Genomic DNA, 12,486 nt, shown 5'->3' with positions numbered 1-12,486 from the left:
GTCGATGAGCATGGAATGTCTTTCCATTTCTTTCTGTCATCATTGATTTCTTTCAGTAATGTCTTGTAGTTTTCAGTGTACAGGCCTTTCACCACATGGTTAAATTTATTCCTAGATATTTTGTTCTTTTTATTGTGATTGTAAATGGGATGGTATTCTTGAGTTCTCTTTCTGTTAGTTTGTTATAGAGTATAGAAATGAAACTGAATTTTGTAGGTTGATTTTGTACCCTGCAACTTTGCTGTAGTTTTTGATTATTTCTAATAGGTTTCCAATGGATTATTTAGGGTCCTGTATATATAAAAGCAGGTCATCTGCAAACAGCAAGAGTTTCACTTCTTCATTGCCTATTTGGATTCCTTTTATTTCATTTCCTTATTTCTTTTCCTAGTTTTTCACTGTTAAGCATGACATTGACTGTGGGTTTGTCATACATGCCCTGTATTATGTTGAAGTACTTTCCTTCTCTACCCATCTTACTGAGAATTTTTGTCATAAATGGATGCTGGACGTTGCTTTCTCAGTGTCTATTGAGGTGATCATGTGGGGGTTTTTTCTTTTTTCTTTTTCTTAATAGATTGGCACTTGAGATAACATCTGTTACCAATCTTTTTTTTTCTTTCTTCTCCCCAAACCCCCCACCAGTACATAGTTGTGTATTCTAGTTGTAGGTCCTTCTGGCTCTGCTATGTGGGATGCCCCCTCGGCATGGCTTCATGAGTGGTGCTAGGTCCACGCCCAGGATCCAAAACGGCAAAACCTTGGGCCTCCAAAGTAGGATGTGTGAACTTAACCACTTGGCCACATGGCCAGTCCCTGATCGTGTGGTTTTTATTCATCGTTTTGTTAATGTGGTGTATCACATTGATTGATTTCTGGATGTTGAACCATCCCTGTGTCCCTGGTATAGATCCCACTTGATCATGGTATATCATCTTTTTAATGTATTGCTGTATTCGGTTTGCCAATATTTTGTTGAAGATTTTTGCGTCTATGTTCATGAGGCATATTGGCCTGTAATTTTCCTTCTTTGTGCTGTCCTTGTCTCGCTTTGGGATCAGGATGATGTTGGAATCGTAGAATGTGTTAGGAAGTGTTCCATCTTTCTCAATTTTTTGAAATAGTTTGAGAAGGATAGGTATTAAATCTTCTTTGAATATTTCATAGACTTCCCCAGAGAAGCCATTTGGTCTTGGACTTTTATTTTGGGGGAGGTTTTTGATTACTGTTTCAATCTCTTTACTTGTGATTGGTCTATTCAGATTCTCTGTTTCTTCTTGATTCAGTTTTGGGGGGTTGTATGAGTCAGGTTTTATCCATCTCTTCTAGATTGTCCAATTTGTTGGCATGTAATTTTTCATAGTGTTGTCTTAAAATCCTTTGTATTTCTGTGATATCCATTGTAATTTCTGCTCTTTCATTTCTAATTTTATTTATTTGAGCTTTCTCTTTTTTTCTTAGTGACTCTGGCTAAGGGTTTGTCAGTTTTGTTTTATCTTCTCAAAGAACCAGCTCTGAGTTTCATTGATATTTTCTACTGTCTTTTTTGTTTCAATTTCATTTATTTCTTCTCTAATTTTTATTATTTCCTTCCTCCTGCTGACTTTGGGCTTCCTTTGTTCTTCTTTTTCTGATTCAGTTAGGTATAGTTTAAGATTGCTTGTTTGAGATTTTTCTTGTTTGTTAAGGTGGGCCTTTATTGCTATGAATTTCCAGATTCTCTTAGGACTGCTTTTGCTGCATCCCATGAGAGTTTGTATGGTGCATTTTCATTTTCATTTGTCTCCAGATATTTTTTGATTTTCCTTTAATTTCTTCGGTGATCCATTGGTTGTTCAGTAGCATGTTGTTTAGTCTCCACATATTTGTCCCTTTCCCAGCTTTTTTCTTCTAGTTGATTTCTAGGTTCATAGCATTATGGTTGGCAAAGATGCTTGATATGGTTTCAATCTTCTTAAATTTATTGAAGCTTGCCTTGTTTTCCAACATATGGTCTGTCCTTGAGAATGTTCCATGTGCACTTGAGAAGAATATGTATTCTGCTGTTTTTGGATGGAGTGTGCTATACATAACTATAAAGTCCATTGGCTGTAGTTTTTCATTTAAATCCACTATTTCCTTGTTGACTGTCTGGATGTCCTATCCATTGATGTAAATGGGGTGTTGATGTCCCCTACTATTACTGCCTTGTCAATATCTCTTTTTAGGTTTGTTAATAGTTGCTTTATGTACTTTGGTGCTCCTTTCTGGGTGCATATATATTTATAAGTGTTATGTCTTCTTGGTGGAATGTTCCTTTTATCATTATATACTGCTCTTCTTTGTCTCTCATTGCCTGTATTATCTTGAAGTCTACTTTGTCTGATGTAAGAATGGCAACACCTGCTTCTTTTGTTTGCTGTTAGCTTGGAGTATTGCCTTCCATCCCTTCACTCTGAAACTATGTTTGTCCTTGGAGCTGAGATGGAAGCAGCATATTGTTGGGTCTGATTTTTTAATCCATCCAGCCACTCTGTGTCTTTTGATTGGAGAATTCAATCCATTTACATTTAGGGTGATTGTTGATATATGACGGCTTAATGCTGCCATTTTATTACTTATTTTCCAGTTCTTCTGCATTTCCTTTGTTTCTCTTCCCATGTATTTCGGACTACCTATTCACTTAGGTGGTTTTCTATGATGGTTTTCTTAGCTTTCTCTTTATTTATCTGTTGTGTGTCTGTTCTGATTATTTGTTTAGTGGTTACCATGAGATTTGTATAAAAAATCTGGTAGATGAGATAGTCTGTTTTCGGACAGCCTTGTATTTCTTTAGACCAAGCCGATTCCATACTTCTCCTCTTCCCCTTCTACGATATTACTGTCACATCTTATTCCATCTTGTGTTGTGAGTTTGTGGTTAAAATGACAAGATTATATTTATTTTTGGTATTTTCCTTCCCTTTATCACTAATGTTATCATTATTTGCTGACCTGTTCTGAAAGAGAGCTGCAATTTTTTAATTTTGTTTACCTATTTATCTCGTTGCTCAAGGCTTTTTAACCCCTTTCTTTTTTTCAGGTATGTGGGCTTTCTTTAGCATTTCTTGTAGGTGGGGTCTTGTGGCGATGATCTCCCGTAGCCTTTGTTTATTTGGGAAAATTTTTGTTTCTCCATCATATCTGAAGGATATTTTTGCTGGATAGGTATTCTTGGCTGAAAGTTTTTGTCCTTCAAAGATCTGAATGTCATTCCAGTCTCTGCTAGCCTGTCAGGTTTCTGCAGAGAGATCTACTGAAAGCCTGATAGGGGTTTCTTTGTAAGTTATTTTCTTCTGCTTTGCTCCCCTTAATATTTTTTTTCTGTCATTGACTTTTGCCAGCTTTAGTACTATATGCCTTGGAGAAGGTCTTTTTATATTGCTATAGTTAGGAGATCTCTTGGCTTCTTTCATTTGTATTTCCAGCCCCTTCCCCAGATTTGGTAAGTTCTCTTTTGTGAGGAAGTTCCTGATGCATTGAACCATCTATCTGTATTTTCTTGTAACTCATTGAGTTTTTTTATGATAGCTATTTTGAATTCTCTGTCATTTAGATTATAAATTTCTGTGCCTTCAGGATTGATTTCTGGGCACTTGTCATTTTCCTTCTGGTCTGGAGATTTAATATGTTTTTTTCATAGTGCTAGATGGCATGGATTTGTGCCTCTGCATAGTGATAATATTTGCAGTTTCCACCTGCTACCACTGGGTGTGGGTCAAGAGCTGTGTATTCTGAACCCACTATGATCCACAGCTGGCTTGCTGTCAGATGATGCTTTTCTGTCTGTGAAGTGCTCTGGCCAGTTGACTGAACTGGATCATCAGGCAGGGGAAGGGGCTCTTTTTTTCATCTGCATGGTCCTGGGGGGCATCCTCACTTTGCCGTCACTCTCTGGTCTCCTGGCGTGCTAGCATGATGAAGACACCCCCACAATAGCTTAGTCAGCTCTGTGTGGGGCTTTCCCACGGTCTATGAGGGAACTCGGAGAGCAAAGGTCTTCCTGTGTATGGCCACCCCTCACTCCTCTCAAGAACTGCATGCAGTCCTGGGGTCCCTGCCATTTGGGAGGCAGAGGAGATCCCCTTACTTTCTTCTGCTTCCTCCTGGGGGTCTAGCACCTTCACCTTCATGTGAATGGCTTCATGGATCTCTCAGGCATCCTTTGTGTTGTGTGGATGTCCTCTGTTGGTATATGAATATCCTTTTCATTGTATCTTAGAGGGGAGAGCTCACTCTGCCATGATGCTGATGTCTCTCTTCCTGATTTTTATTCCTGATTTTGTTAATGTGGTGTATCACATTGATTGACTGGCAGATGTTGAACTATTCCTGCATCCCTGAGATAAATCCCACTTGATCATGGTGTATGATCCTTTTTATATATTACTGTATTCGATTTGCCAATATTTTGTTGAGAATTTTTGCATCTGTGTTCGTCAGTGATATTGGTCTACAATTTTCCGTTTTTGTGCTGTTTTCATCTTGTTTTGGTATCAGGGTAATGTTGGCCTCGTAAAATGAGTTAGGAAGAGTCCCATGTTCTTCAGTTTTTTGCAATAGTTTGAGAAGGATAGATATTAAATCTTTGAATGTTTGGCCAGAGAGGGCATTGGTGCTGGACTTTTGGTTTTGGGGAGGTTTTTGATTACCATTTCAATCTTTTGTGATTGGTCTATTCAGATTCTCTGTTTCTTCTTGATTTAGTTTTGGGAAGTTCTGTGAGTCTAAGAATTTATCCATTTCTTCTAGGTTATCCAATTTGTTTGGCATAGTTTTTCATAGTGTTCTCTTATAATCCTTTGTATTTATGTGGTATCCATGGTAATTTGTGCTCTTTCATGTTTCGTTTTATTTATTTGAGCTTTCTCTTTTTTTCTTAGTGACTCTGGCTAACGGCTTGTAAATTTTATTTATCTTCTCACAGAACCAGCTCTGTATTTCATTGATACTTTCTATTGTTTTTTTAGTCTCTATTTCAGTGATTTCTGCTCTGATTTTTGTTATTTCCTTCCTTCTGCTGACTTTGGGCTTTGTTTTTCTTTTCTAGTGCTGTTAGGTATACTTCAATATTACTTATTTGAGATTTTCTCTTGTTTAAGGTGGGCCTGTATTGCTATGAATTTCCCTCTTAGTACTGCTTTTGCTGCATCTCATAAGAGTTGGTATGGTGTACTTTCATTTTCATTTGTCTCCGGGTGTTTTTGAATTTCTCCTTTAATTTCTTCATAAATCCAGTGGTTGGTTAGTAGCATGTTGTTTAATCTCCACGTATTTGTGACTTTCCTAGCTCTCTTCTTGTAGTTGATTTCTAGTTTCATAGCATTGTAGTTGGAAGAGATGCTTGATATGGTTTCTCTCTTCTTAAATCTATTGAGGCTTGCCTTGTGTCCCAACATAGGGTCTGTCTTTGAGACTGTTCCACGTGCACTTGAGAAGAATGTGTATTGTGTTTTTGGATGGAATGTTCTATATATATCGATTGAGTCCATCTGGTCTAGTGTTTCATTTAAGGCCGCTTTCTTGTTGACTTTCAGTCTGGATGATCTATCCATTGATGTAACTGTGTGTTGCTGTTAATTTTTCCTTTTATGTCTTTTACTAGTTGCTTTGTGTACTTTGATGCTGCTGTGTGAGGTGCATATATATCCATAAGTGTTATATCCTCTTGGTGGAGTGCCCCTTTTATCATTATGCTCCTCTTTGTCTCTCATTGTCTTTTTTATCTTGAAGTCTACTTTGTCTGATATAAGTATGGCTACAGCTGCTTTCTTTTGTTTGCCATTTGCTTGGAATATCATATTAAATCCCTTCACTTTGAGTCTGTGTTTGTCCTTAGAGCTGAGCTGTGTTTCCTGGAGGCAGCATATTGTTGGGTCTTGTTTTTTAATCCATCCAGCCACTCTGTCTTTTGATTGGAGAATTCAATTCATTTATATTTAGGGTGATTATTGATATATGAGAGCTTAATACTGACATTTTATCTCTTGTTTTATGGAGCTCTAATTTATTTTTTGGGGGGAGCTGAGGAAGATTGGCCCTAAGCTAACATCTGTTGCCAATTTTCCTCTTTTTGCTTGAGGAATATTGTTGCTGAGCTAACATCTGTGCCAGTCTTCCTCTATTTCGTATGTGCAACTCTGCCACAGCATGGCTTTGACAAGCAGTGTGTAGGTCTGTGCCCAGGATCTGAACCTGATAACCCTGGGCCGCTGAAGTGGAATGCGCGAACTTAACCACTGCGTCACTGGGCTGGCTCCCACTGGAGCTCTAATTCTTAACAAGAGCATTTAATCGGAAGGAGTTGATTATTTAAAGTGGTCAGGGTTCTGTGCTCTGACTCCTTTCTTGAGTTAGTACAGCAGCTCTTCTCCCTCTGCATAACTGCCAGAACCAGCAGAGGAGCCCTGAGGAGCCTGGCGGCAGGTCTGGCCCTACCACAGTAACCAGACTGCTGGCCAGATCCTCACAGCATCCTGCTCTCTGTGAGGACTTTTTTTCATGATTTATATTCAGCTCTTTTTTGGAGGCCTCAACTTTGACAGTATCTACCAGCATATATTGATAAAGATGGTCAGGGAGCCATTTAATCATATTATATTTAAGTTACTGAACTTAAGGGTATGCCGAAGCATTGTAATTTAAAATTCAGAATTTGCATCATGAAATCACAGCTATTTATCACGGTACCAGTCTCTGTCATTATGGTGATGAACAAACTGTTCTTCTCTGCTAAATATTACTCACTGGTTTTCCGTTTGTAACTGATGAATTTTGTACTATGTAGATTTGTATGTGTTCCCATTTACACTCTGGTTAATTGTATTCTGTGAATGAATACTTTCACCTTGATACAGGACCCCCTCCCACCTCCTGCTTTGGTTGCTCCGAGCTCTGAGAGGCCTTACTTGTGAGTTTTGAGCTGTTTCAGTAGAAATGGCTTTTTGTGCACATGGGAGGCCAGAGCCTTTTCATCTACTTTCTTTGTTCTTTTTGTTCTGGGGCACTGTAAATAAAGCTTTGCCTAAAACAAATGTGCTGTCAGGATGTGAAACGTGCAGCTGACATGCTGGGTAAAACTGAAGCTGCTCTTCCTTGATCCACACCAAATTCATCCTCCTTGGCTCCAGAGAGAGCCCTCCTGGAATATTTGAAGCAGCTGGCTTAGCTGAGTCATGGAGCCCTGCCTCAGTAAAGCCCACATCTTTAGTCCTTGTTAATCTTATGGCATTGACGATTTTAGCCAGGAATTATTCCTAAAGTGACATAAGCCAAATCTTGGGGCTACTGTTTTACTTTGTTCTTGGAACTCTCAGAAACAAAACCACTAGAATGATGCCTCTTGTTTGGGTGGAGCTGTTGTTTGCCCAGTTTAGACCTAACCATCACCGTTGAGTGGAGCTGGGCCCTGGAGGCGCTGGTCTCGAGCACGCCACTGCAGTCGTCCCTTCTTCCTGGGACGCTGCTGCGGCCTGTCTGCTCAGGCAGTGGCTTATCTTTTGCCTCTTAGTGGTTTTCTGTGTTTATCTTTTTACCAGAGTGCCAGAGCTCCTGAGTTGTTCTTTCCTTCACCTTTTTAGCATCTAGAGTCCATCTTCCTAAGGCCTCTGCTTTATTTTCATGTGAATCTTTGAAGGTGATACAAACATTAAACATGGAATCTGTCATGAACATATGGCCCAGAGGGGTTGATGTGCTCAGGAGATTTGGCTCCAGTTCCTGGACAAGTTGTAGGAATGTTGAACGTGCTAGCACTTTGGAGATTCTCATCCAAGATCACTGGCATATTTTCTGTAGGTTTATATTTTATTTCAAAGTGAGGGGTTTTTTTTGTTTGTTTTGCCTTACCCATTATTATGAATTGAAGCCAAATCAAATTTGGAGATTTATTTAATATAGTTTTCCTTTAATCAGAGACAGAATATCTTTGACCTTTTACAATAAAATGTGCTTTCTCAAAGAATTTTAAAGCAGTTCTTAAAAAGCAACTTGAGTTCTTCATCCAGCGTTGCTAGCAACCCTCAGGCCACCAGACTCTGTTGTTTTACCATTACTATATATCTGGAGTCAGCGCTGTTTATTGTAAATTATGCTGTTTTTAACATATGGTATTTGTACAGTCAGCACCCACATTGAAAGGAGTTTCTCCATCAAGTTCTATTCTAGGAAGGTGATATTTCCTTATTTATCAAAATAGCATTTGTGAATTAAAAAAAAGGCAGAAATTAAAACTTTTTAATCTCAGCAAAATACACTTAGATAGAAAACATTTATATCAATTGCTGTTAGGTATGTCAAATCTTACATCTTAACGTGCTGAACTGATAGAAATTTGATGTCACTTGAAGTAATAGTAAGTTCAGAGATGTTTGGATTAGGACTATGACGCATGTTTGAGAAATGAACAGAACCCACCTGGGCTGGAACCAGAGCAGCATTGTTGTCTTCCTCTGCCTAGCCCCACAGCCCAGGAGGGAGACACGTCAAGGAGGGCCACATTCCTGTGTGATGCCGTCTTTGCTCCTTTGCAGCACAGCACTAGGACGCTGAGCCGAATAAGTGTCCATGGAGATGGCTGTGTGTGTGTGTTTGATGCTGTAACTGTTGTTTCAGATGGTAAAGGATGACTATGAGGATGATGCCCACGTTTTCCGGAAAGCGGCCAATGACATCACGTCCCAGCTGGAGATTAATTTTGGTAACCTCCCTCGTCCTGGGCGTGGAGCCAGAGGTGGCCCACGGGGAGGCCGGGGAAGGATCAGAAGGGCAGAGAACTATGGACCCAGAGCAGAAGTGGTGGTAAGTGTTTGTATTCTAAATCCTGGCTGGTTTTCTGAAGGACGTGAGCGGATGAGGATGCCCTGGGCCTACATAGTCTAATTTTGGAGGGTCATCAGGTTCTGCTGTTGATTCCTCCTCTATCTAGTGTGGGTCTGATGTTGGCTTTTGGAACAGTGATATCAGCATCATGGACAGCAGTTGGATACAGACCATTCTGTAGCCCTGGCCTCCAGGGCGATCCACTGTCTGCCATGAGTGCATACTCAGAAGTGGAGAAAAACTCACTCACCTGCATCAGACAAGATCTCCAGGCTTGGGTCCATCAGAGCACCTGATGGTTGCTTCCTAACTATGATCTGATTGTCTGCCCTGTGCCCTTATCATGTCTTCTGGACAGATAAAATCCTTCCTAGGGCTTCAAGGCCTCCTCGTGACCTCCCCAGGCTCACCTTCTCACCTCAAGGCTTTCTTCCCTGCCCCTCAGCCAACACTGTTCTTCCTCTGGTTCTTCAGACAGGCCTCCTCGTCACTCCACGGGCCTTTGTACCTGCTGGTCTTTTGCCACCCCTTGGTCTGCTTACCTAGGATAGGTCCTCTAACCTTACTTCCTCAGAGAAGGCCCCTTTGCTCACATTTCCTTCCAGACCAGGTCAGAGTCCTTGAGCAAAGAATTTTCTTTCTTTCTCTGAAGCATTAAATCATTTGTAATGGTATTCTCACTGGTGTGATGATTGATTGGAGTCTGCTGTCTCTACAATGGACAACAGCAGCCTGTCTCCTTTTGCTCATTGTTGGTTTCCCCAGTGCCCAGCACGAGGTAAGCATCTAGTGGGTGCTCTTCTTACGAACAAATACATGAATACCTATTAGTGGGAGTCGGGCCAGCGTGGGCCGCCACGCCAGCCTCCTGATGATGGAGCGGGGGCAGCCTGTCTGTGGCTGGTCTCGGAAGTCTTCCTTTTGCTGCTTGATTGCCTCTCTCCAAGGAGCAGGCCCTGGGAGGAGTGCCTGTAGTTTATTGTACTGACGCAAGAGCAGAAGCAATATAATTTCCGAGTACATTGGAGGCCAGATTGGAAAACGGATCTATTCTGGGAATTGAAAATAGACACTTGCTCCTTTCCAGCAGCAGGGCTCCAGCCACCGTAGCGCTCATTGCCAAGTGTGGTGACCTGGCACCCACATGCTTCCACCTGCCTGCTCCTCCCCTGCCACCCACCTGTGCTCCTCCAGCTCAGAATGAGCCTGCCCTCAGGCCCCCGCCCCTCAAGCTCAGGTTGCAGTGTTTCGGGATCCCTGCTCTCATTGCTCATGCACTGAGGCTTGTCTCCAGAACCTCCTCTTCCAGAAAACCTTACCTGACTGTCATGTGTACTTTGCCACCAAATTGCATTGGATGCCCCTCCTGTGGGCACATTGCCAGGCCACCTGTTACTTAAGTCCCCACCCTGGAACTTGCTCAGTGTGGTTCTCCCCCTAGCCCTGTGAGCTCCCCCAGGGCGGACAGTCTTTAATCATCCTTATATATCCCTAAGTAAACACTGGATGAAGGAAGTGCCAGATACAAAAAGGGTCACTCAGTAAGGATTTGTGGGAGGGAGGGAGGGAGGCAGGTGCTTCCAGCTGTTTTGCAGAGGGGACAGGAGTGAGTCTGAGAAGGGAGAGGTGCCCTTCTGGGACCGGCCCCCTATGTGGGCTCCGCGCAGCACTCACACTCCTCCTTCCTCTGGGGACCTGCCACTCCCCTCCGTGATTGGGCTGCCCCGCCTTAGCTCCGTGCCCTGGGGGAGAACAGCCCGGCATTTCACTTAGGCCTTGGCTGAGGGGGAGTGGGTGGGATGATGGTTGGTTCAAAATGTTTCTTCTCTTTAGACACAAGACGTCGCTCCAAACCCAGATGACCCTGAAGACTTCCCTGCCCTGGCTTGAGAGAGCCTTATTCCCCGGCAACGGCAACAGGCAACAGCACGGCGCACCTGCGAAGAGACTTTGCTTGCTGTGGGGAGAGTCAGACTCTAAGAACAATAGATGTTGCTTTTCCCCGTGTAGTGTGAATTCGTTGCTCTTTTTTGGCCTGGGGGGTGTGGGCCAGGGATTTCTCCAGACACTTGTGGGCAGCAGCTCCAGTCAGAGGGTTAGTCTGGCACTTGCCCAAGAAGGTGAATGGTGATTATTTTTTTATTTAAGGAATTCCAAATGAAGTTCAGAAATAATGTTTAAAATGTGTACAGAGATTGTATTAAATCCTCCACACAAGCATGGAGAGTAAACTAAGTTGTAAAATAGAATCTATTGAGACTACTAAGTTGTATAGATACGAAGGCTGTGTCCTTTAGTGCTACGGAAACGCATAGAACCTGGACCATTGACTCAACGCGGGCTCAGCCTAGCTTTCCGAGAACATGAAATTTAAATGCAGTTGTACTGTTTACTTGTAAATGTTATACTCCTGGAATTTTTTTGAGTTCTGGTTTTCCTTTAACCAGTAATTTTAAACAGCTGTTGCACAGTCACTGGTTACCAGTGTGACAGAATTAGAGAAAGCATTGATTTTTTAATGGTGATTTAAACTACCTCGTGGTTTCTGTGTGTATGCACACACACACACACACACAGGATAAATGTGCATATTTAGTGTTTGGGTGGCTTTAGGATGAGTATTAAGTATATGATTTTAAAAATCATGTTATTTAACCCACCAATCAAAAGAGGTCCAGGCAAAAGAGTATTACAGCTTAAAACCACATCCTTTGCTCCCTTGAAACTAGTGTCAGAATCCAACTACCACGTGCAAAGGCCTTCCGTCCTTGTCCTGGGCGTGACTTGTAAATAATAGGAATCGACTGACTGCTGCTGTGCGGTTTTCCTCACTTGGTCCTCACACTGGTTCCGGTTCCTGCTTCCTGCCTTTGGTGACCGTGTGGGGCTAGGGGCTCCCTCAGGGGTTCAGTCACTCACTGAGTTCCCCCCTGACCAGCAGAGCTGAGACCTCCAGAGCCTGTGCTGTCTCAGCTGAGCTGCCTGCGAGGACAGTGCCCAAGACAGGGCAGGGCTGAGGCAGCTGTAACAGCTTCTGGAAGCTGGGGCTCTGCTCTTCCCACTTCACTGAAGCAGCTGCGGGTAACACTGGCCTGCTGTCACACAGTTAATATTAAGCTTGTGTTGGAATTTGTACCTTGGTCCCAGGATCTGCCTTTTCCCGCTTTGCTATACTGTTTAAGATGGCTCTGAACTTGAACCCAAGTGTAAATAAAGGTTGGTATTCCCTCCTAACTTTGTGTATAGAAAGCTGAATCCTTTTGGTTACACCCAGGTCAAGAGAGAAGAATGTGGGAAAGGCCACAGTGGGAAGAATCCTACTTTGTTGGATGATCAGAGCTGAACCCGCAGCCACGTGTAGACCAGTTAAGGACGTTCACTGTGGTGACGGCCTGCCTTTGGTCTCATTGTTAATATCTAAGTACCACAGTATATTAACTGCTCGTTCTGTTCCCTCTCCCTGCAAGGGACGCAGGGACCGAGTACCCTGGTCTAGGTTAAGTCTCCTGAGAGTGAATGTCGGGTTCAGCCCCGGTAATCAGCTGGTGCAACATGAGGCCGTGTCATTACTGAGCGGGCTCCAAGCTGCCGTGTGGTCATTTCGCCTTGCGTTGGCTCTGAAGATGGGCAGAACAGAGATCCCTTTCA

The 12,486-nt window shown here is 42.5% G+C and overlaps 1 protein-coding gene across 4 annotated transcripts in view; it reads left to right on the top strand.

Annotated features, from left to right (window-relative positions):
- The window catches only part of HABP4 (hyaluronan binding protein 4), a 40,191-nt gene extending 28,119 nt beyond the window's left edge, over window positions 1–12,072 (top strand). For all 4 annotated transcript variants that reach the window (XR_011431577.1, XR_011431576.1, XM_023627088.2 and 1 more), the window contains 2 exons: window positions 8,632–8,817; window positions 10,672–12,072. Coding sequence is in view for 2 of the 4 variants with exons in the window: in XM_023627088.2 (XP_023482856.1) it covers window positions 8,632–8,817; window positions 10,672–10,728 (243 nt within the window). In the remaining 2 variants the exon portion in view is untranslated. The remainder of the gene's footprint in view (window positions 1–8,631; window positions 8,818–10,671) is intronic.
- Window positions 12,073–12,486: the final 414 nt, after the last annotated feature.

The sequence above is a fragment of the Equus caballus genome, chromosome 23 (assembly GCF_041296265.1).
Source record: "Equus caballus isolate H_3958 breed thoroughbred chromosome 23, TB-T2T, whole genome shotgun sequence".
Taxonomy (NCBI): Eukaryota; Metazoa; Chordata; class Mammalia; order Perissodactyla; family Equidae; genus Equus; species Equus caballus.
The sequence above is the reverse complement of the archived record's forward strand: the minus strand, read 5'-3'. Positions and strand labels throughout refer to the sequence as shown.